This window comes from Microcebus murinus, chromosome 7 (assembly GCF_040939455.1).
Source record: "Microcebus murinus isolate Inina chromosome 7, M.murinus_Inina_mat1.0, whole genome shotgun sequence".
Classification (NCBI taxonomy): domain Eukaryota; kingdom Metazoa; phylum Chordata; class Mammalia; order Primates; family Cheirogaleidae; genus Microcebus; species Microcebus murinus.
Window position 1 is genome coordinate 78,025,178 of NC_134110.1, and position 25,793 is coordinate 78,050,970.

Consider the following 25,793-nt stretch of genomic DNA (forward strand, 5'->3'; position numbering starts at 1 on the left):
ATCTTATCCAAATTAAGGCCATCCACAAATTTGGTAAGCATAATCGGTTTCACATTTAGTTTTTAGACCATTAGTAAAACATAAATACTATTTCTATCTTATATGTTTGTAGTATTCACATAGGTTCTCACAATTTGACACTGAGTAGCAGACCCTCATTCCTACACTTTTTAAAACTATAGAATTTTGCCCCTTTTAGGGGACTCCATATCTTTTAAAAGAATGGAACCAACACGCAGCTTGAATGGTGTGGAATAATCATTTGCCCCAGTCCACACTCTGCTCTATTGCTTTTCAACCATCAAACTGAATATTGATCACTATTTTTTATTATTTTTGTTCTGTGGTTTTCTTAAGGTAGCATTAAGAAGAAAGCAAAATAGAAAAATCAAAAGATGGAAGGTGTATACGATGCCTTTCAAGAAAAAATGGGATATAGGGCATTTCTTTGCAAAAGGGAAAATATTTGCACAAAGCTAATATCCATCTGGCCTGCCTCACTGCTTGGATCACCTGCCAAGCCCCTGTGGCATCAGAGTTTGTGACAGTGACAGCTGTGTGGTCTGTCATCTTGGCTGGTTGATAAGCACCTCACTTTGTATGGAACTACACTTTCTCTGATAATAAATGTATAATGAGGAAAGAACATAGGATTTAGAGTGGAAGGCAGAGAGGGCTCTGCTATTTCCTAAGTTAGCCATTGGGTCTCAGGCAGCCACTTAATTTCTTTGTCCTATTCTTGCCTCATTGTAAATCACCAATGATTTAAAACAAAAAAATCCCAAAAATCCAAAACACAACCTTGACTTAAATTTCTCACAAGATTGTCAAGCTACTCAACAAGTAAAATGTATGAAAAATGTTTGATAAAGTCTGAAGTATTGTACAAAAACAAGGTGATAATAGCCATTATAAATCAGTGAGATGAGGGATAATGGAAAAGGCTCTTGGGTCTTTGTAGATAAATAAAGATCTTAGTTTAGGAAACTCAGCCAGGCCACCTGGTGAGTCATGAGCAAAGTGGGATTCCACCTGTGGCTGTGAGACTCCTGAGATCATGCATGTCCCCTGGGCCATACCAGCACATCTGTATTATTGACAATGTTGTCCTTATTGCCTTTTTGTTATAGTCTGCTATAAAGCGTGCTAAGTCAGTCTGATATAATACACTTTTTGTAAACCCATTTTAATTTCAGGAAATACTTTGTACTCTTAAAGTTCTGTAAAACTTTGAGCTTGAAAGTTCTTAAAATAATTGAAAGGTGTATTATAGGACAATCGGAGAAACATCATGCAATCATTTACAACTGTGGGGTTTTGAAGAAACTAATCATGCAAATGGGCCATCTTTTAAAGTCTTTCCTCATGCTTTAAAACCATGAAAACCAAAACAAACAGAAACCAGATCCAGACAAGAGTCTCCAGATCCAGCAAGATTAACTGCAGGGCTGGAGGAGAGACTGTAGCAGGGGAGGAGGGGACGAGGAGCTGTCCCACTGACTGCTGTCTCAGGCTTGAGTTCACAGTAGCGTTTCCACGCAGTCCAGCATGCATGACACACAGTTGTCAAATACACAAGTAAGTAGACATAAGAAAAGGAGGTATTGTGAAAGAGAAAAACACACATAGCAACGGGCAATGACCTTGTGCAGGAAAAGATTTCCCCATATCTGAGGGGGGTGGGGGTTACTTAACTAGGGAAAGGCTGGGGTGGGACTGGAGAAGTTCCAGCTAGGGAGGAAGTGGCCAGGATGTGGACAGGGAGAGGAATGAGGTGAACAGGGAGGTAGGCAAAAGCCAGACTTGCAGGAAGTAGCAGCTGCTTTAGATGATTTCATTTTCTTTATCCTTTGATCAGTGGGAAGCCATTAAAGGGTTTTAAGCAGTAAGCTTGGTGTCATTAAATTTTCTTTCTGAAAAGATCCCTCTGGCTGCGGTCTGGAGAAGGGACTGGAGGGCAGCAGTGAATGCAATGAGACCGGTGGGCTCCTGCAGTGGCCAGGACGGAAGACACCAGTGGTTTGGACTAGGTGGCTGGCCCTGGGGATGCAGAGACAAGGAATAGTAGAAGAGATGGATTTGAAAGTCCTCTAAGGCCGGGCGTGGTGGCTCACGCCTGTAATCCTAGCACTCTGGGAGGCCGAGGCGGGCGGATTGCTCAAGGTCAGGAGTTGGAAACCAGCCTGAGCAAGAGCGAGACCCCCGTCTCTACTATAAATAGAAAGAAATTAATTGGCCAACTAATATATAGAGAAAAAATTAGCCGGGCATGATGGCGCATGCCTGTAGTCCCAGCTACTCGGGAGGCTGAGGCAGGAGGATTGCTTGAGCCCAGGAGTTTGAGGTTGCTGTGAGCTAGGCTGACGCCACGGCACTCACTCTAGCCTGGGCAACAGAGCGAGACTCTATCTCAAAAAAAAAAAAAAAGAAAAAAGAAAGTCCTCTAAGAGATGACATTGAGAGCTCAATGTTGAATTAGATAGGGGGGGAATTGAGAGAGGGTGGTTAAGTGGGAGGCCCTGGGATTGTGCCTGGTGCAGCTAGCTGAAGGTGCCAACATCCACAGAGAGAGGGCGTCCTGGAGTATGATCCCTGGGCCGGGGAAGATGAGAAGTCCAGCCTTGGCCACATGAGGCGGAGGGCCTAGGGGACACCCAGGTGGAGAAGCCCAGGTGCCAGCTAGACATGGGAACTGCAGCTCAGATTAGAGGCTTGGGCCAGAGATACAAATTTGGGGATCAAACAAAGTGGAAGGGGAAGTGAAGCCGTGTTTATGGAGCACATGCCCAGGAAGATAATATGGAACAAAATAAGGAAAGGGGCTCAAGAGGTACATTATTTCACAGCCAGGAAGAGGAGCCAGACCCTGGGGGATATCTTCTCAAATGTGTGGATACCAGAAGTTTGTCATTTTGCCCATACCTCTGCCCTTTTCATGGACACGTGGATGGTAATCATTAGGGACAGTTGTACAAGGTACATGTCTAAAATTTGGTCTGATAGTTTTGCACAGATAGAAGCCTCTAGAAACTTATGCATAAACTTCACAATCTTACGGATGTGAGTTGACTGACATGGGCAGGCAAAATTCTTGCTTGTTATTTGATCATTTAAGTAATAGAAGTAAAATAATAATAGAAGTCTGGTAAGTAGATCTAGAGGCTTGGCCAATGCAGGTTACGTTATAGTTGGCTCTCGTAGCTAGCGCCCAGTACTTCCTGTTGTGTCATACAACACAGGACACAACAGGTTGCGTCTCCTTTCATGATGTTAAGATTCACTACTGAATTCAGGAAAATCTACTTCTTTTAAAAACTTAATGTGTATAAGGTATTCAGTAATCAGCTGGTATCTGACTATTTCTCTTTGTTAATTAGAGCTATATCAAATTCAAATGATAAGTTATAAATCATAATAGTAGAATCAGCTGCCTTGAATGCAGTAAGATGCAGATTCTTCTTTAAGTACATTTCTGAATAAAGTAAGATTTTGTTAAACCAGCAAGGGAAGCAGCAGGAGAAATTAATATTTATTGGGTGCCTGTTCCGGGCAAGGGCACTGAACTATGCATGTTTCACAAGATACAAATGTAGCTGATTTTGATAGTGGTATCAACTATTCGAAGCTGAATGGAAATCTGAAATACTGAAGATTCTGAATGGAGCTGACATGCAAACATAGGCACATGTTTAGAAGGCTGGCAGCGTGTTATCAATATGGCTTAAAAAGCTAGTCTAGACCAAACAGAAGCACTTCAAAATAGTGGTAGTGCCCAACTGTCTATTCCATATGTCAGTAGGATTTGTCCTGAAGATATTGCAGCTGACTTCCTGGCCAGTACTCTTAGTGTCATGTGGTAATAATGCAAGGATAAGATTGCTGACAAAAGAGCCCAGGCTGTAATGAGTCCACTAACATTAAACGGATGCTCTCTGCAGTGTAACTCCCATCTCAAGCCAGATATGTATGGGAAGGAATAATAGCAAGAGACTCAAAAACTTTACAATAGCAGACTGAGGACCCTAGGCCAAATACACACGGTGTTACTCCCAGTAAAGTGGTCTAGAGAAACCTCAACAGAAGATTGGAAGTGCAGTTTCTGACATTAATGTCTAGCTGCTTTCTGCTGGAAATTGAAAGGAACAGCGAAGATTGCAAGATGGCCAAATGGAGAAGCTCTCTCTGGCAGAAGCTTAGAGCCAACTAAAGGTCAGCAAGGCACAGGATGCAAAATGCCTTCTCTGCAAAAGTAGCTAGCACTGTGAATCTAATTAAAATCCCCACATGTGCATATTGCATGGGGAACTGCTGATTAACACATTAAGTGCCATGTGAGTTGTATTTAACTCATGCTAGTTTTGAGCCCAGGACCTCATGAAGCATAGGTGGCTTTCACACATCTCTTCACCTTGGGAGCCACGTGGTGTGCAGGCAACTCACGCTGCCATGCTATAGCATACGTGTTCTGTGATGGGTGCCCCCTGGGCAAAACCCTGCAACTGATTCATGAGAATCTTACTTGTTGATATTCTTATTTTTACAATTAATATTGACAATTGAATTGCATATAACTCACAGAAAATAATAAAAAATGACAAATTTTTCATTAAATTAGGATCATTTTGTTTTCAAAGTTTTTATTCTATGTGTGTAATAAAATACCATGGCCCCAAGGAAAATGTTTTTTCTAGTGTGGCAGTCAGTGTGTTAAAATAAAATTGCAACTGCACACACTCATTAATTATCCATTAATCAGTAGTTTCAACCTTAAAGAATATAGGACTGTGTTCAGTACGATTCTTGGTAAGATTGCAAAGATATGCATTCATCCACTCCACCAGTATTTAGTAAGCACCTGTGACTTTTGTAGGGGTTGGAGTTAGAGCTGCAAAGACAAATAGGGAATCTTCCCTCAGGAAGATTATATTCTAGAGCAGTGGTCCCCAACCTTTTTGGCACCAGGGATTAGTTTCATGGAAGACAGTTTTTCCACAGGACAGGCTCTGGTGGGTGATGGTTTGGGGATGATTCAAGTGCCTTACATTTATTGTGCACTTTATTTCTATTATTATCTTGTAATAGATAATGACATAATTATACAACTCACCATAGGTTGGTATCTGTTTTATATTGTCACGTCCTGATTATGCCATGTTCCAATATTGCAAGAGAAATAAGATGAAATGGCAATTGCTACTTAAGAGTTCAGACATATACACCAGTAGTCCATCTCAATGATTTTCAACCCTGACCATATATTCAAATGCCCTGGGGTCACATTTACAAATGTCAGTTGTCCACACCCCATCTCTGATCAACTGAGCCAACTTTTGGGGTTAGGTCTGGGCATTAGTATATTTTTAAAAGCTTCCCAAGTGATTCTAATATATATCCAGCATTGAAAACCACTAGTCTAATCGAAAGGAATTTAATAGTTCCCTGTAGTCTTTAGGATAAATTTGGTTTGATTTTAATCATCTTAGTCTTGGCATGGCATGTCTTACCATCTGGATACTTCCTTCATCATTTCCTTAGGGATCCGAACTTACGGTTTTAAAGGTTAATTTGAAGGGAAAGTCTTCTTTTCCTTCCTTCTTTCCTTATTCCTTTTATTCTTTGTGGTTTTGAAAATGCTATCTCCTCCTAAAGCGAATCAAGACATTGAGAACTTTTTAAATCTATAAAGGAGCAGTCCATGGTAATTAAATTTAGAGTTTCACACATCCATTATTCAGAAATTAAAATCTGCTTTTAACAAATACTAAAGTTGTTGTAATAAAGACACATGTAAGATTTTTCAAAACATAGGAAATAAAAAACTTGTAATTGGGTTGGTGTAGCGAGAGGAAAGAAAGAGCTACACAAAGGTAATTGCTGTAATTGAGGATAATTACAGCTTTGAGCTTACAGCCAGCCATGTGAAGGGAAAAGAAGAAAGGAAATATGATTTTTGTATGTGTAGTTTAGTTTTTATAAAAAGAGGCAAACTAATTCACCAAGACAGGAAAACCTTCCAAGCACTAAAATCTGCATCTAACACACAGACACATAAAGCTTTCTTTATATACCAAACAATAGAACAATATCAGTACTTTTACAAAACAATGCCGATAAACAAATCATGACATTCTGATATTACTATTTTATAAAATCCACTTCTGTATGATGTTAGTCGGTTCAGCTGCTACCTAGTGTAGCCCCCAGCTCATGACAAAAGGACCATGCCAGCCACAGTATAGGAGAGTCTCAGTATTCCAGTTAGCAGTGGTAGGAGGATATCCTTCAGTTCATCTGAAAGCCATACCAAGTAATAAATTAGGGGATGGGGGCTCAGAAGTCCACTATGTTAGGAAATGTGAAAGATTGGAATTTGATCTGTCAGACTACCCCTGCCCCTTTTAATTCTTACAGTTGTAGTATTATGATACAGTCTCTGGAAGAGTATTAATAGTTTTGAGAACTATACTGAAATCATACACCTTGGTATCTGAGATGGATCCTGGCTCTGAAATCAAAGACTTTGTGATAGATTAGTGAATGTTGCAGAATGTCTTCCATTGTTCTTAATCGTGTTCTCAGTAAGGTGAAGTAGAGTATATCAGTGACTACTAGTAGACCAGTTGTCCCTAAAATCTGCTTGTTTCTGATACGGTATAATGTGCCAACTTATTAAGAAGTAAAATGAAGTTGAATTTTGAACAGTTGGAGAAAGGCCTAGGAAATGTGATGTGAAAAAGCTTGAATCATTCTCACTTAAGGTGTAATAATGTATCGCTTTACAATTGGTATCGAGAAATCCCGTGACCATTACATGCTAGCAATTCACTAGAAAAAGAACTGGAATGAAGCCACGTAGCTAAGATTATTTAATCCAGTGAATAAAAATGATAAATACTAACTTCTTTCCCAATAGCAATTGCTAGACATCAGTGACTACTTTGATTTCCCTGGATGAATTTACCTTTTGTCCTGAAAACACATCTTATTGTCCCATTTCCTAAGTATATTTTTCTTGACAAGTTTCCTGTAATAGAGGCACGAGAAATAAGTGCACAGTGAACCCTCCCAGGATCAAATCCTACAGTTTTTACATTTCCCATAGTGTGCATTAGCAGAGCTGCCTCCATGGCTATGCAGTGCAGTCCGAATACCTCTAGGAGGCGCCACTCACCCCAGACCCTAGACCTTAGCACAACCAGACCAACTAAACGTCTCAGTGGCAGAGAAGAGTGAACTCACGTTCCTGACTCCATTTGCAAAATTTCTTTGAGTTTCCATGTTGTATTTTTTAAGTTCTTAATAGAACCTGGTACTCCATAAATATTTATGTTTCCTTTATTATTTAATGTTAAATTAACAACATTAAAGTCATTTAATTTCAACACTCCTGGAAGATGTGGCTGGCACCTTTTTCCTGACTTTGCCACAACACATCTCTAAGATAAGCCCTTCCCAATCCGCAAAGCTTGCCACTTCACCATAGACCACACTCCAGCTCTCCATTTAAGGCGTTTAAAGTGCTCTTTCTGGAGGAGTGAAAATGTAACATTAGAGAGGTGAGGGGTTGGGGGTGTCAAAGCAGTACTCTGATATTTGCTCTCATTGTGTGTGTGTGATCTAAAGACTTTCCTGCTCTCTACTTTCCAAAGAAAATGGAAATTGGGGTAGAGTGACCGTATTGACTGCCTTACATACAGAGTGCTTTGAACCCAATCTAGGGGAAGGCTATTATTAAAATGTTAGTTTAATGAATCCACATTCTAAGTTCTCTCCAAGAAAAGTTCTTAATACTGTGGCATGTGAGTTCCATACATGACTCTTCTACTTGGAAACCACTGTGACATTCAGAATATAAAACTCTATGCATTATATACTCTAATAAGACTTTTTATAAACACAGCCTTAACCCATAACCTCCATTTTATTCATGATTTACAAACAAAGCAGAAAATCTTGAAGAAGAAGATGTTATTTTTTCATTAGCTGTGAAGATGTTCGAAATTGCCTTCCTTTCAGTTCATACGGTCTTGATAATCGCATTAGCTGCGTGGCTTTGTAAGGAGAAGAGCTGCCTAATGATTTCTCCCTGTGGACTTCAGGGTTTCCCTACCTCTGCCCACGGGGACTCGGTATGGGATGAGATTTTTCCTTTCACATGATGAACCAGAGTGAGGCCTGTCTATAGAACTAGTGAAACGGAAAGAGACAAGGGAGGCGATGGCACTTGCTTTGTCAGGCAGGGAGGGATGAGGTGGAGAACAGATTCAGGATTGGGCAGTACAGAACTCACAGGCTCTAGACATAGGTTCCTCACAGGGTTTTCAGTGAACAGTCTTCTTTGGAATCACTCAGGATACAAATTAAAAATACAGATTCTCGGGCACCACTGCAAATCAGTTATATCAGGATATCCGAGGGCCAGGCCTGGACCCCAGCACTTTAACCACCGCCCCAGGTGTTACAAAGCAGGACTGGGAAAACGTGAAGGAGTGAGGGATTCTGAAGGGCATATCTGCCAGGGAAGGAAAGGGGCTGAAACCCATGAGGCCGACAAATGGAGGGGCAGGTGGCAACAGAGCGGCCATGCACTTAAGTTGACAGGGTACTCTCTTGCTCAGAAGTGAGATACTATTCTGTCCCGTTATGTCGCTACTTGAGACCTTCCAGCGTACTCTATATTGCCTTTTCTATCTAGCCCAAAGTATTTTTGGCCCTCCCCGATATTAGCAGCCTTTGAAATGAACGAGGACCTCTTCCAAAGAACGTGACTGAATCCGATCATTGAGTTCCATATTCATTCTTATTGAACCGTGTAAGCACGGGATTTCCACAGGGCTTACTATTCTGTTATATTAATACCTATCTTCCCCTACCTCTGTTGACTTAGCTTTATCTTCCCTAAACTGGGAAAAGGAGGAGAGGAAAATCAGCGTATTGAAGTACGGAGACACATCCGTGCATACACACACATACATGTCACCTTCTCGGACTTCCCCGTGGATTAAGGCCAGCCCCAGGCAAAGTGGTGAAGTAGAAAAAAATTACCTGGAAGGCCCCCCAAGCCTGTTCCCCAGGTGCTGTCTCCCTGTCATCAAGACTCTCATCCTCCTCCTTCCCCTCCCTTTTCCTCACCAGGTGACTTGGTCTGGTGCTAGTAATTTATTATTATTATTATTATTATTATTTCAAAGTATTACAGGGTACAAATAAGTTGCTAGTCTTGTATGCCCTGGTGTGATTTTAAGGAGATGCACCACCTCTTTCATGATTATTTTCTTTTTTAAGCTTTAGCTTTAAGTGAAAGCAGTTTATCTCCATGGAGAATGGGAGGGGGAGGGGCTCCATATAGGTACCTGCTCCTTGGAATCCAGCCCAACCTCAGAGATCCAGCTGGCCTTGACCGCGGTCAAATGCACGCGTGGGAGGTGGTCCTTTCCACCCTGTGAACATGCAAAGGCTGTCTTTGGAATCCACCAGACACATTGGGGACAGTTCTCAGCGTGAAACAACATCAGTCCAAGGGCACTGCAGCTGCATCAATTCCATGGAGCCTTTGCCGCCAAGCCAAACAGAATCAAGCTGCAATTATTCTGACTAAATGTTATTTCTAATGCAATGTGGTAGAAGCGAAGGAAAGACTTGTGGCTTTTTTTTTTTTCCTCCGATTTCACAAGCGTGAGTTCAACAATACATTGTTTTTCATGTGTGGTTAAAGTATTCCTCTGGATTAGGAACTTAATTCTAAACATTTTTTTTTACCTCTTGCAAAGTTTAATTACAATGGGCTGCATACTATCATATTCATGGTGTGATCGGAAGATGAAATCATGCTTGGCACATAGCAGGTATTTAGCAACTACATGTTTAATGAATGACAGAGTATGAAAGAGTAAAAAATATCACCAGAGGTATATTAGTCAAGAAACCAGTGAAACCAGCCTGAGGAGCAGACTGTCTTTAATAATAGAAAGAGAAGATCCCCGGAATGTCTTGTCACATTTGGACCCTCCTCCGGCTTATCAAGAACTGAAATGAGAAATTAGACGGATCCCTTTCAAGCTGGCTGTCTGGGTAAGATTTTCCAAAATTTGGGCATATGCCTTTAAAAAGCTTCAGAATTCTCAGAAGTGTTTTCTTTCTTCATTACCTGTACAAGCACCATCTGCCTGTTTTGGTCCTGTCCTTGCATTTTGTTGAAAGGCTATTATAAATCTGAATTGTAAATGTGTAAATATGCCAACTACATGTTAATGAAAAAATAAAGAGACTCTTAAGTCAGCCCCGCAGCCGGCGTCTGTTGCCGAGTGCAGTTGACGTTTGGGAAGGGCTGTCGGGATTTATTCCTGGCACTGCACGCCGACTACAAAGGCCACCCATGATTCCTCTTCCTGACATCCACTTAACTGGTGTGGCCTCATCAGGTTTGCCCATGAATTACTAAGGCTGTGCTTTCCGCGGAGTTGAAACCATCGATCACGTTGAGAATGTTAAGGTTCTTGCTGGAGCCACGTTTGCCTTTTTGTGTGGAGAGTCCTGAATTTTTTGTCTGAGACTTGAGGGATCACTGGCTTCTCTTATAAACTGAGACATGCTGAGAGATAGAAGGAAACCTTAGAAATGGCTGCATTTTTCAGAAGGGGAAACTGAGGCACGGGGAGGTTTGGACTTGTTTCAGGCTGCACAGCAATTTAGTGGAAGAGAACGACGGAGTAGAGCCTGCTCTGTGCGTCCACATACCAGTCACGTCCCACTCGCTGCATTTTATGGGACTCTGGAATGGGAGTCTGATATTTACGTTCCTAGGTGGGAGTCAGGAAGACTCCAGTCAACAGAAGCCCTGAGCTTATCGCCACATAAACTTTGAGGAAGATAAAGGCCAGATTCTAGCACCAGTGATCTGGCCGCATAACCCTTCACCCCTAGCTGGAAGGAAGATGAACATCTGCACCTGTACCGTTCCAGATGTAGTTCCCAGGCTGGCAGCCTGGACCTCACCTGGGAGCCAGTGAGAAATGCAGACCCCTGAGCCCCACTCCAGACCGGCTGGCTCAGAGTCTACCTCTTAACGAGATCCCCAGATGGTCTTACAGACGCATCCAAGTTTGACAAGCACTGTTCTAGAATGGTCTTCTCACACTTCAGGGTGCTTCACAGTCACCTGGAGGGCTTGTTAAAACAGAGATTGCCGGGCCTGGCTCCCAGAGTTTCTGAGTCATACGTGTGGGAGGAAGTCCAGAATTCCACATTTGCAACAAGTTCCAGGTAGTGCGGATCGCAGCCACACTTGGGGAAGCTCCACTCAGCAAGAACTGGGAGCCTGTGCTTTTCTCTACAGGGGGCTTGGGAGTCAGACCCCTGGGGTCATCTGCCTTCTCTGACCTCTCCTGGCAGAGAGCTTGGAGGATAAGCCCTTGAGATTGTTGTACGTGATCACATAGAAGTCCTGACATATTCTGATCAAGCTAGTCACTCTTGAGACATTTCCCTAGCCCTAAGTACCATGTTTCCCCGAAAATAAGACCTACCCATAAAATCAGCCCTAGCAGGATTTCTAAGCATTTGCACAATATAAGCCCTACCCCAAAAATAAGACCTAGTGATGGGCATGGCTACGCAGAGTATCTGCACAACCCATGCATTTCGTCAGAGAGCAGTAAAGAAGACGAGCAGCCCTTCTCATCTGCCCCATGAGAGCTCTGTTGCCCCACGTGAGAGATTGGGGCCAGTGGTTCTAAAGGAAATAGAGTCATAAGAAATTGGGGATAGAATTCAGGATTTGGAGAGTTATGATGATGTTCCAGAAGAAGATGACTTAACTATAGTTGAATAAATGTAGATTATTGTACCGTACTTAAAAAAATAACACATCTCCTGAAAATAAGCCCTAGGGTGTCTTCTTGAGGAAAAATAAATATAAGACCCTGTCTTATTTTCGGGGAAACATGGTAGTTCATAATAACACCAGTAAATAACTTGCAGGAGTGTGTTTTGAGGATTTGGGTTCTACTTTTTAGGAGTCAAGAAGAAGTATTTTGTCTGGCTATTTTATGATATGAAGAATTCCTAATATTTTTAAAACATCATCATAATGTTTTAAGCAAAAGGCAATAAGTTGAGCACATTCTTGCCAGTGCCTGGGTAGAAGATTAACTCCATTAAGTCAGTGGCCCTTACAATAGCAGTACATGTAACGGTGTGGTAGCGACAACAAACCGCTTTACCTGACTTGGCTCCAGCCCACCATGAACCGGTGTGACAAACTGGAATGCCTGCCGTTCCTCTGACATGTGACTTAAATTGTCAGCTGCTCATAAACTCGACTTCTCCAATCTTGAGGGTTTACTTTTCCCAGAATAAGCATCTTTCGACGTGGGGTCTCAGTGAGGTGGGCGTGAGACCGAGTGGAGCATTTGTAATTCACCCGCTCTGAGCAAGTGTCAGAAGGAATCTGATCTTTTCAACATCATGACCCCCACGAGTAAGGGGTTGAACGGTACATTTCTGAACCTCTCAGCAAGGATACTGAGGTTTATTTTTGGTTAAGTCTTCTATTGTCAAAAAAAAAAAAAAAAAAAAAACAGTGGCTGAATCCCTGTGCCTCAGGAGCCAGATAAAAACAGGGCAAAGCAACGCTTACCGGAGTGTGACTATAAATAGTGCTGGTCTCAGTAAGCCAGCCTGCAAGTAGACACCACATCCATCACAGCGTCGCCGGTGAGATGAGGTCGGTAAAGTCCTGCAGATCCCTCGGAAGGAAGGTGCGTGATGCACGCTTGGCTGGGAGTAGGCAGTGGGCAAACCAGAAGGAAGAGAACATTCCTCTCTCTGCTGCCAAAAACAAGTCCTGATAGAGTGAGGTGAAGATCACCGGGAAGATGGGTGTGGCTCACATGTCCTCACCTGCCTGCTCCTGTTCCGGACGGGGCAGACACTCGGGGTCTGGGGACACCTGTGGATGAGAGCACCTGCTGGGCAGAGTAGCAGGAAGTGTTGGGGACAGCACATCAGGGGACCTGTAGCTGTGTGGCTCTGGACAAGGTGCTTAACTTGGAGCTTTAGTTTCCTCATCCATCAAATCAATTCAGTAACACCCGCATCAAAGGGCATAAGGATGAAATAAAATAATATTTAAAAAGTGGATGGCACTTAGTGTGCACTCATTTAGGTTTGTCAGTGGTTTTGATTTCAAGCCTACGAGTCTAAACTGATACGTACCGGGCCTCTTCGAGACCCTGGAGGGAACCTGGGTGAAGCCAAGATGATGGATTATATGCAGGAAGGAGCACCCGTGGGGAGCGACCTGCCCTGGCCAGGTGTTCGCGCCAACGGGCTTTCCCTAATGCCTTGCGTCGCCATTAAATTTCAGTGTCATTTGAGAAGACAAGAGTTTCTCCTTCACATTCTAACCATCTTTGAGAGCCTGGTCAATATGCACCTACTGTTGGATGCTCTTCCTCCTCTTAACCATTCATTTCAATGAATATTAAGCACCTACTGTGTGCTGCACCCTAGGGCTACAGCTGCAGACCAGACAGGTCTGTTTGAAGTTCCTCTCTCTCTTAGGGCTTGGGCCAGCTGAAGAGACACTCAATTATGACTTCATAATTTCAATTTCAAGGAATGCTAGGAAGGAGAAAGCTTATAAAAGATGAGCCTCAACTAAACTTTACATGGGTAGATGGGTTTTGTCATCAGGAAAGCTATTCCCAGGGAGTGACATTTAAGCTAAGACCTAAAGGATGTTAGGCTCTCATAGGTAAAACACATTTGAAGGAGGACCAAGAATGTTTAAGGTTCTCTGTCCTTTGAGAAATCTAAGGTGCAGCCCCCTCGTGAGGGGGGGAGGGAATGCCAGGGTCCTAGGAGCTGGAGAAGGTGTGAAATTCTCATTGGTGAGAAGGGGACAGAGCTTGGGGACACGGTGAGATTGCCAGAGTCAAGAGGCCTGCTCAGGGTGGTGATTCTCATACGGCGACACTGATATTGCTCGTGTTGTGACTTCTCCAGAGAAAAGTCTGACTTTTCGGTGACAGCACAGAGAAGCCAGGTGGCTGTGTTCATTCCAGAGTTCAGGTTTTGCCCGAAGACATTACTTGGCTTGTTTCTGAATTGTCTGCTTGGTGTGCTCATCTCTCTTGTTCTCCTTCCCTCCCTTACCGTATGAATTATGAATTAAAATTTGCATTTTGAGAGTCCTCTTGGGAAGCTACTCACCATTCTTCCTGTAGAAACATGTACTCAACAAAAATTTCCTGTCTGGCTCCAGTTTCCAGGTCATGTAGATGCTGGGAACATGGTGGGAAATGAGGAGGCCGCATCCCTGCCCTCGAGGAACTTTTAAATTAGATCAGATGAGCAAATGTGCAAGGCAGGAAGACATAGAACCTAAAGCCCAAACTGCACACTTTCTGCAATTTCTGTGAAGATGTCCTGTGCTGTGCTCCTCACCCGCTCAGCATAGATCATGCCAGATTAACCCAAATGAAAGCATGTCTCCTGGTTCTTTTAGAATGCACGTAATACATACTTCTAGAAAGACCACACTTTCTTTCATTTTCTCTCGCTCCCTCTCCCCATATCCTTTTCTCCCTTCTCACTATTAAAGTGAACTTTGGGAATTGGCTTCCACGTCCAGATAGGAGGAAAAACAACCTCAGACATCATTCCTTACCCATCCCATTCGCTTGCCTTTTGCCTTGGCTCAAGGCAAAAACAGAATGGCAGGGCTTCGATAAACAATAAACTACATTATTTCTGTGATGTAAGTGTAATGTATTCTTAAAGATAAGTGACAGCCACACACACCCCTCCCCCAGAGGGGCCAGCTGTCCTGTTTTCTGTGTGTGGATCGATAGGTTTGGTGCGTACAAAAAGTACTCAGGTTATGCCACCAGACAGCCGTAAGGATTTATAACTTGCTCGTAGAATGAGCGCCTGGCTCTTTTTCCCGTTAGTGGTGAGTCTTGGCGACAGGGTCAGTTTGGTGTGGGGATGTTAAGGCCTTCCAGGTGTCTGTCATGTATCTTCACTCTTAAGCTGCCATAGAAGGAAATGCCAAGATATGGCTCTGTAGGGACGTGATAAATTGATTCAGGAAACCATAAACAAGAAAGACTTACCTTAGAGTCCTGCACCGTGCTCTGCACTTTGAGTGTATTCTCCCTGACTCAGTGAAGGAGCCAGCGACAATGGGACATCTCAGCACCAATCTTATGTAGGCAAAAACCTTTGTACCTCAGCAGGCAGAACGGCAAACGTTTGGGTGGGCAGCTCCCGTGTTTACGACCGACACTCCTTTGTACAAAGTTCAGTGTCTCGGGCTTGTCTAGATCAGAGTCCTTTGATCTGAAAGGAAGTCTCCCCAAATTTAAATACTTTTTGTTTAAAGCCCTTTCAGGGGACTCTGAATTCTGTTAAGAGGTTTATGTAGCCTTAGCCTGTGGGTCTGTCAGGGAGTGTGCTCAAAGGACGAGCAAACCCACCTGAGAATTTGGCTTGTGTGCCATTGTTAAATTTGTTTAATTTGTAGCCCAGAAGTGTCATTTTTACTGCGTGGTTGCCACACCCGTTAATGGTCAGGAAGGAGGAATGCCCCTTGGCCTGGAGAACTTGCCCCCCTTATTCCACCCCTCAGGGAGGTGGAGGTGGTTTCTCTCTGGCTTAATTATGAGTCTACTGCAACAGCTGTAAAAATGCTAATGACTATCATTACTGACCTAAACCTGCTTCAAAGGAACTGTAAAGTGTCTGCTTCTGTAGCTGATCTCACTGGTCATCCCGCCTCCACCAAATTATTATTGAAAGAATTTGCTGTGGTCAGAGGCACCTACCTGTTAAAGGTGTTTGGCCAAAGAAATAAATAGCTGCCATTTGGTCTGCACCTGGCATTAATTTCATCTGGGTTTTGTTTTCTCTCCTGTTGGAATTGATCTCGGTGGCTGATAGTCCAGGCTAATGAAGATAATTAAAATGCCAAGCGTAAGGTACAAACGACAAGAGTAATTGAGCATCTCTCCTTGAGGAGCCTGCCCATGAGGGCTGAGAATAGACTTAGGCTGCCATCTTGTGGTTGAAAGTGGGAACTGCTGCTAAAGTAAAAGGCCAGTGGTTTTTCTGATTGAATCCTTTATTCATTAAAATCATGAATTAATTAATTAATTAATATAAAAAGATGGTAAGAGATTGTAAAGATTTTAATCCAAAATAATTAACCACACCAACTTCTGAAAGGACCCCCTCCAGAAGTCCTATAACCTCAAGCACTGACTCTCTCAGGGCCAAATGACAAGTTCCCACAATAGTCTGAAATTATATAGAATCGGGGTGCAGGTGGCAGGAGGGACCACTGCCTCTTTTACAGCACTGTCATGCACTATTCATGTGTTACATTCTCCAGCCATAATGTCACATCAATGCAGCCAATAATGAAGTCCATTCTAAAGCAAAAAGAACTGATGTACAACTGTTAAGGTAAATCTGTGATTACATTAATATTGCCATCTTCTGGAACTCATCTTAGTGAGGCATTCAGGAGCCCTAATTAAGTGTTAGCTGAGGTACAATAAAAATAAGTAAATGGTCTGGCTGGACATGGTGGCTCATGCCTGTAATCTCAGCACTTTGGGAGTCAGAGGTGGGAGTAACGCTTGAGGCCAGGAGTTCAAAACCAGGCTGGGCAATATAGTGAGACGCCCCCCCCCCCATCTCTACAAAAATAAGAAAAATTAGCCAGGCATGGTGGTGCATGCCTGTAGTCCCAGCTACTCTGGAGGCTGAGGCAGGAGGATCACTTGAGCCCAGGAGTTCAAGGCCTCATTGAGCTATATGATCACACCACTGCACTCCAGCCTGGGCAACAGAGCAAGACCCTGTCTCTAAAATAGATAAATAAATAAGTAAATGGCCCTTCTCTGCCCTATGTTGAATAACTCAAAGAATATTTATACATGTGTTCTGACAACAGAATATTTTTTAAATTCTGAAAAGATAATATTCTGTAGTTGAATGCAAGTTTATTGGATCAGGCAAGAACAGGATTAAGGAAAATATACTTAAATGTCTCCATGAAAAAAATTATGAGAGATGCTTCCCATAACTGTTCAGATATTTCTGCTTGTAGAGATGATTCCAAATAGTCAGAACCTGTCTTATTTGGTATAGGAATTAGCAAAAACTAAGGTGTTCCTCTTGGGCCAGTAACAGTGTCACAGGACAGTGTAGCCTTGAGTGACTTTTGCCACAGGGAGCCTGGTTGGCACGGTGCACGTTCTGGAAAATGCCATCATTGCGTCAAGCCCCTCCTTTTCAGGGCAACTTTTTACTTCCTAGATACTTTGCCTCATCTCCTCTGATTCTCTCCTCCTGTCAGTAATCCTGAGAGAAGCCTTCAGGCCACAGGGAAGGACACTGGTACCCCTCCCCCACCTCCTCCCCCATTCCCTGCCACTGCTGAAAATACACAAATTTAGGACTCCTAAGTATTTCATTCAGGGGCAGTAAAACCAGTTCATGATGAGGGTCCAGCCTCGGCAGAAGAGCCCTGGCCCATCCACATGAGGCCTCTTCCCTCAGGCCCTCCAGGAAGGTAGAGCACAAAAATCATACGTGTGTATCTACACACATGGGGGAGGGGCGGCCCATCTCCACGTGTGGGGGAGGGGCGGCCTATACATATGGGGGCAGGAGGAGGGGGGGGCAGTCTTGGCTGAATTGTGGACGGGCTTCCAAAATATAAGGAGATAGCTAGAGAAGGAACAGGCGGCAGTGGCAGAATTATGGAGACGCAAATTCAAAATGAAAGGAGGAGACCAGGAGAGAAGAGTAGCAGAGCTCAGATCATCTCTGAAACTGGAGTAATCCCACTTGGGAGGTCTGCTGTGAGGTCATCAGAGGTCGTGTGTGTGCAGATACACACACACACACCCCCCACCAGGTTTCTAAAGGGGATGTAGGCAGCATTAGCTGCCACTGCAACCATTCAACCTGCCAGCACTGCCACCACCCCTGCAACTGGTGTCACCAGGGACCCCCTGCAGAGTGGCACTTAGAGGGTCAGATAGGTGGGAGCTGCCCTTGTCCCCAGGGACCACAGTGTATCTGACTCAGACACGTGGACCAGATGATAGTCACTCCATTCATTGTGAGATTTTTGTCCACGGTGAGAACTTTGGGAAACATCTTTCCCGAAGTGGCTTTTCAGAAAATTCTAGTTGAAGGGGAGTGAGCCAGGAGTTTTGACACGTCTTCTCTGAGTTCCAGCCTTTATTCAGTAGCTTGTAATAATCCCATTTCCTCCTCTTTCTCCCTGCACCGTCCTAAGAGGCCGGGCTCCCCACACAGGTCATGATATGCTATTGGCCTCTTCCATTAAGAGATGGGGAAGAGAGAAAAGAAGAGAAACAAGCAGACGTGCAGAGAGGTGCTAGAGATCCCATGCTAGGCTGGCTGGGTGGATCGCTGACTTTTGAATAACTCACACGGCAAACTAGTTTTAAAGAACCTGGCACTTTTGGGCCGAGCGCCGTGGCTCACGCCTGTAATCCTAGTACTTTGGGAGGCCGAGGCAAGGAGGATCGCTCAAGGTCAGGAGTTCAAGACCAGCCTGAGCAAGAGTGAAACCCTATCTCTACTAAAAATAGAAAAAAATTAGCTGGACAACTAAAAATATGTAGAAAAAAACTAGCCAGGCATGGTGGTGCATGCCTGTAGTCCCAGCTACTCGGGAGGCTGAGGCAGAAAGATTGCTTGAGCCCAGGAGTTTGAGGGTGCTGTGAGCTAGGCCGATGCCACAGCACTCTAGCCTGAGCAAGAAAGCGAGACTCTGTCTCAAAAAAACAAACAAACAAACAAAAAATTTATAAATAAGCATTGATCAATCTGTGTGAATGAAGGAAGGAACAAACAAACGCCTGTTCAAGAGATACATAGCTTTTTTTCTGTGCTTCTTAAAATGTTTATGCTTTGGACCCTTATATAAAATTTTATTACATATATTTTCATCAGTCACCGTGATGTAAGTGCTTGCTTGAACATATGTTAAAAACGTACTGTGGTGCCAATTCGTAGTCTGGATTTATTTATTTATTTATTTTATTTATTTTTTTTTTTTTTTTGAGACAGAGTCTCACTTTGCCTAGGCTAGAGTGAGTGCCATGGCGTCAGCATAGCTCACAGCAACCTCAAACTCCTGGGCTCAAGTGATCCTCCTGCCTCAGCCTCCCGAGTAGCTGGGACTACAAGGCATGCGCCACCATGCCCGGCTAATTTTTTCTATGTATATTAGTTGGCCAATTAATTTCTTTTTTATTTATAGTAGAGACGAGGTCTCGCTCTTGCTCAGGCTGGTTTCGAACTCCTGACCTCGAGCAATCCGCCCGCCTCGGCCTCCCAGAGTGCTAGGATTACAGGCGTGAGCCACCGCGCCCGGCCCCGTAGTCTGGATTTAAAGTGAATTATTCTTTTTATCAACAAGTCATAGGGGATGGTTATTTTAATTCAGATACAGCTGTCCAGGAGCACACACGCAAAAGTCATCTGACTTTTTATCACCATATGCCTACAGTGTTCACAAGCATAATATATAATCACAGGAAGAAAGTTCTAGGTTACACAGGAAGTTTTATATTTATGTAGTTATAGGGCATTAGAAGATGTTCATGTTGACTCAAAAACTAAGGAAAACGATCACCTTCATCTCAGAATCCTCTCTGCATACATTATAGATAAAAAGCTCCTCTTTTTCAGTTTTTTATTACCCTTCAACTTGGAATATTCAAATAAATGTGATGATGGTTTCGCCTGTAGCTAGTTCAGTCCTGTTGAGCTGCCTCTGCTGGAATGGAATGGCTTTTACTTCCTCCCTTCCCAGCATGCTCTGGTTTGCTGTGAGGCCACCCTCGTGCTGTCCTGATGTCATTAGCACTCAGCGACAGCTGAATATAGTCACCTGCCGGTGAAGCCAACGAGAATGTAAACATCGACAGTCTTTTTCAAGAAAAATGTCGCGTCATTATCATAAGGCACACATATTTATCTGCTTTATTCATGACACTTGACATTAAGTTAAAGGCTGTTCCTTTTCATTTAGAATGTTCTAGGATTGAGCAAAGCAGCTGTTCTTTCAACAAGGCCTCTCTCGTGGCAGGTAATTGTTAATTTGATCTACTGCTCTGTAACTCTTAATATTTAACAGAAGAAATCTGGCCGTTTCCATTTAGAAGCATTGCAACTGGAACAGGGGGCAGCAGTAGCCCCCTGAGTCCTGGTCCCTCCCCTCCCCCCACCCCCAGTGAGGAGCAGCTTCCATAAGGGGCTGAGAGCACAGGTTTTGGAGTCAGAGACAGCCGGGCTCAACCTACCCTGCCACTTAGCTCCTGAGACACTTGGGGGTCTTTACCCCTCTGCTGGGTTGAGCTTCCTTCTCCGAGAAAGAGGGATTATCAGTGTCTCCAGCGCAGGGTGGTGGCAGTGATTGGATGAGGAAGGCATTTAGCAGAATCCCTGGTACATCCCAGGTGCTAAAATGTACTCGGTAAAGCTCTTATGCTGTCCGGGCATGGTGGCTCACGCCTGTAATCCTAGCACTCTGGGAGGCCAAGGCGGGTGGATTGCTCAAGGTCAGGAGTTCGAAACCAGCCTGAGCAAGAGCGAGACCCCATCTCTACTATAAATAGAAAGAAATTAATTGGCCAACTAATATATATAGAAAAAATTAGCCGGGCATGGTGGCGCACGGCCTGTAGTCCCAGCTACTCGGGAGGCTGAGGCAGGAGGATTGCTTGAGCCCAAGAGTTTGAGGTTGCTGTGAGCTAGGCTGACGCCACGGCACTCACTCTAGCCTGGGCAACAAAGCGAGACTCTGTCTCAAAAAAAAAAAAAAAAAAGCTCTTATGCTTCATGTGTAGTTGTTTATGAATGAGTCTTGTTTACTGCTGAGGCTGTATTCCTAGCACATACTTTCATCCATTCATTTGAAAATGCGTTTCTTGGGCGCTCACAGCAGCTTGGTGGAAACCAGCCCTGAAATACAGTCACATCCTCAGAGTAGATAACTGTGTGTGCAGGTAGCTATGAAGACGTTCTGTTTCATTAGGTGGACTGACCTTAAACCTTCTCAGGGAACAGCAAGTTTGGGGAGCCGGGGAGATAAGAGGTGACAGGGTGGGGGTGGGGGAGGGATGATGAATTATTACATATTTGTAAAAGCTATATAAAGATTGTTTTATATTCTGGTAAAAAAAAAAAACGAATACAAATGAGCATGTATTTATCTGCTATAGAGTACTTGGAATCTTTGTTTGAAGACATTAAGAATCTATCGTGGTATTAACTGATCAACACCTAAGTGGACATGCAGGAATAACATCTATCGGGTGTCGGGCAGGCAGCGGGGAGGGGATGGGTATATAGATACACAATGAGTGCCATGCGCACCAACTGGGGATGGACACGCTTGAAGCTCTGGCTTGAGGGGGAAGGGTGGCAAGGGCAATATACGTAACCTTAACATTTGTGCCCCCATAATATGCTGAAAAAAAAAAAAAAAGAATCTGTCACCCAAACATATCAAGATAAGATATCCATCGCTTCAAACACTGCGCTGGGCACTTGTACGTTCCCGATTTTGTCACTTGTAGGTGGGGAAAATAGAGGCCTATACTGTGGAGGGGACTTGCCCAGAGTCAGGTTTCAAGTCAAGTCCAGGCTGTGTTCTGCATTCTGCAAACACTCCCCTGACTTTGCTCAAAGGCCTTGCTCGGGAGGGGAACCTAATTCCAAGATTCTGCCCCTTTACCCGAGAAGTACTTTCCAAACACGTTGGTCTCTCTCTCTGCAGGAGGATGGAGCCCTCGGCACCCCCACACCGCCACCTTTGAAGGACCGATTCCGTCAGCTTGTGCGAGTCCCTGCTCCCACCATGGGACCTGCAGGCGGCGTGCTGAGCGGGGGACAGATGCAGGTCGTCCTGTGGGGGAGCCTGGCAGCTGTCGCCACTTTCTTCCTCATCACCTTCCTCATCTTCCTGTGCTCTAGTTGCGATAGGTAAGAGCCAGAGTGTCTTCACCAAAACCTTGAAATAGCATGTTCCCTGTACCCAGAGGCGACTGTGTATAAGAAGGCTGCATGACTGTTCGCAGAATCTCACACTTTAACTTCTCTCTGCTGCAGAGGGTGCCGGGACATTCTTTATTCACTGAATGAAAATCCACATTTGATCTCACTGAGGAGCAACCAGAAGAGCCCTTACATTTTAAACTTCCCAGAATGGAATTCTTGCTGTCCTTTTGACAGATTTTTGTCAAAATTTGTGTTGTCTTTTCCCATCTGTGGACATTCCGAAATCCAAATGCAATGTGCATCTTTTTGCCACCACTGGGAAATTACTGAGAATTTTTGCCATTACATGGCTTCCTAGGGATCGTTTATTAAAGATTCATAATGTAAAAGTGCAGCCTCTTAAGAAACAGATTATTTTTCCTAGGAGAGAGACAATGCTATATGTGAAATAATCATCAGTATCTCTTTTTAGAATTATACTTCTGTCTCTCTCCTCTGTCTTAGATAAAATGTCAGTAACCCAAAAAAAAAAATAGATCTTTGCTCAGAGAGAGAAGTAAAGCTCTTTCTAATGAGGAGTGATTTTGCGAGACACCCAGGAGCTGTTGCAAAGCAGGCAGGATTCTTGGGGGATGGATGCTCTTGGAGCCTGCACAGACCAGCTGATGGTTCTCCAGCCCAGTTCCAAACTCACTCTCAATCTTGGAAGAAACTCCAAATGTCACTTAAAAGTCTGATAGGGCTTCCCACCCTACAATCTTTCAAGAGGGGAAAAGCCAGACCCTCTGAATCCAGGTAGCCTCCTAATCCCTGCCCAGTTTGGACCCAGGCCTCCGTGCCTGGGACAGAGTCCGTCTGATCAGAAGAGGGAGATGAAGAAATAAGACTGCCCGGAGTGTGGGCTGCCCTGGCCCGGGCGGCCGGCTGCTGCAGTTACTCACATTCCCACTAGGTGTCACTCTTGCCATATATGGCGCGTGCATGGGAACCATATTTTCTACAACTGATGGCTTTCTTTAGACTGTCCTGAGTAAAAACAAATTCTATTTTTACTTGACAGACTTTTCCATAGACTGGAAGTACATATGACTCATGCTGAGAGCATGTACTCTTCCTGGCATGCCAAAATTTGTATTTTCTTTATTTTCCCCATCCCTCTGCAGTGTGTGACTTTGCAAAGACTCTAAGTGAGATGAGATAATTGTCTGGGTTTTCTAAAGAAAAAAATGGTATAGCCCCTTCCAGTCTTCTGGGTTTAAGCAGTTCCTACTCGGGACCCTGCCTCAGTCTCTCACTGCGAGCTTCCATTTTTAATTCCTGGAAGAAGGGCTGCTCAAGACAGGTGACCAGTCCCTTCTGTGGCCTGACCACCCCTTGTACCTTATACCTGCAAACAGGTGGTAAAGTAACTGTCTAGTTTTTTCCTCTTTGGACAAAATACACATGGTTTTTAAAATGATAGAGATTTAAATGGTGGTCAGAATTAGGATAGGACAGGGTAGTGTATTTTTTTATTTTAGGGGGCACTTTTGACGTTACAACAATGTTTTATTTTCCATCTCAGGGAAAAGAAGCCGAGACAGCACAGCGGAGACCATGAGAACCTAATGAACGTGGTGAGCCCACATGCATGTGTGTCTGTCTGTCTGTCTGTCTGTGTGCACCCGCTATGATATCGGCTACATATCCAAGTGTGTTGCCACATGCTTATGAGCCGAATTAACCCAAGAGGGAGAACTAAGTTGAAGTTACCTGTGACTGCCTGGACTGTGTCCTCTTCCTGTAGGTTTATAGTCACCGTGGCCAGAGGCCCGTGCGATTAGCCGGGTTTGCTGGGAGAGTTTCTGACATGGGTGCAGTTTTGCCGCTGCCAGAATGATCCTTAGATGGCTCCAGCCTACCGCAGGGATGTTTCTTGTTTGCCTCTGCCCAGCTCCAACTGGTGTTTCCAATGGCTAGGCCTGTCATAACAAAGGGCCACAAACTGGGTGGCTTAAATAGCATATAGATATAGTCTCGGTTCTGGAGGGCAGACGTCCAAAAATCAAGGTGATGGCAGCGTCGGTTCCTTCTGAGGGCAGGTCTGTTCCAGGCCTCTCTCCGGGTGGCTTGCGGGAGGTCGGTGGCGTTCTTTGGTTTGTAGGTGCGTCATGCAAGTCTCTGCCTTCTTCCTTGCAAGGTGTTCTCCTTCTGTCTGTCACATTGTCTTCCCTCTATGCATGTCTGGCTGTGTGTCCAAGTTCCCCTTTATAAAGACAGCAGACATAGTGGACTGGGGGCCCCTACTTTGTGTGACCTCATCTTAACTGGTTGCGTCTGCAGTGACCCTGTTTCCAAAGAAGGTCACATTCTGAGGTCCTGGTGGTTAGGACTTTGACATATGCAGTTCAACCCATAACAGTGGGTCGGTCACTCAGCTAACCAGAGCCTGGGGCCCACAGCACTCCAGGGATAGCCTGGCCTCGCTTGAGTGTCCCCAGCACCTTACGGGGCCTGACGATCCTCAGGTGGATGATCATCCACCCTGGTGAGGAACAGCCTGAGAGTGCCCAGTCCCGCCCTGTCCTCTGACTCAGGGCCACGACCTCACCTTACGTGGCTGAGCAATTCCAGCAGCTGGGGATGCGGGTTCCCTCCCCGACCCGCACATTCACAAGGCCGGGTTCAGAGTCCTGGGGGCCCCGTGGCAGTGCTAAAACAGAAGGTGCTTCCTGTGCAGGACATGATTGCTCAAGGTCAAGCAAAATGAACGTGGGGAGGCAAAAGAGGGTGCACAAAAGGAGTCAAAAACATAGCACGAGGTCTGGTGTAAAACACGCAGCCAACAGACACACTGGGAGTTCCCCAGGAGATACCTCTGGCCTAGGCCGCCTGACCTACAAATTCGAGGGACTCTCTTAGCCCATGCAGGCAGGAAGTGGTCAGGCTCCCTGTCCCTCCTGGGGGCCCCCCAGGGCTCCCCTTCCCTTCCTTTCTGCATGTACACACCCAGGTCGCCCATCTGCCTTTCCGCTCTTTCCCCTTTTCTCACCCCATTCCCATCTCTGGTTGTCTACATTGTCCCCACTTCTTATCTGTTCCTGCCACCTCTGCTCTGCCCCAGTGACTGCTGCCATGGTGGCCCCAGGAGGAGCGTGGAGGGACGAGGAGATCCTCTCTGTTGCTTCTCCCACGTGCAGATCCAGGCCCCGCTTTTCCTCTCCCACCTCTCTCCCTGGCGCCAGCGGGGCAGTGAGATGGGGCTGGGGGAAGACCGCCACCTCCATGGGTGACTTCCTGCTAGAGCAGGGGTTCCCAGGTGTGGCCCAGACCACGCCAGCAGCAGAAGCACCTGGGAGCTTGTTAGAGGTGAGCTCCTCCCAAGGATGGGGAGGGCAGGAACTGTCACCAGGCGCTCCAGGTGATTCTGATGTATGAGCAAGTGTGAGAGCCCCCCCACTCTACACCTTCACGTCCGGCTGCTCTTCTCGAGGTCACGGCAGCCCCGGGTGAGGCGGGAAGAGAGTGGCAGTGGATAAGAGGAAGAGGCTGGCTCTCTGTGCTTTCTTCCTCATCTGCCACGTAATTAAGCAGCCTCACGTATGTGAGTGTGTGCGTCTGAGAGATTGTGCACGAGAACACGTGCTTGCACGGGCAGTGGTGCACGCATTTGCCCACCCAGCTCTCTTTAAGAGCTTTTCGGATCCTAAATCTTGTGCAACTTGCAGATTCCCCATCTCGCAGACACTAAGATTGGA

General features: G+C 44.8%; 1 protein-coding gene across 2 annotated transcripts in view; it reads left to right on the forward strand.

Moving 5' to 3' along the window:
- Positions 1–25,793, forward strand: part of PAG1 (phosphoprotein membrane anchor with glycosphingolipid microdomains 1) — a 138,189-nt gene that overhangs the window by 96,245 nt on the left and 16,151 nt on the right. For both annotated transcript variants that reach the window (XM_076005198.1, XM_076005197.1), the window contains exons 4-5: positions 21,836–22,041; positions 23,621–23,672. In XM_076005198.1, the coding sequence (XP_075861313.1) occupies positions 21,917–22,041; positions 23,621–23,672 (177 nt within the window). In that variant the 5' untranslated portion in view covers positions 21,836–21,916. The remainder of the gene's footprint in view (positions 1–21,835; positions 22,042–23,620; positions 23,673–25,793) is intronic.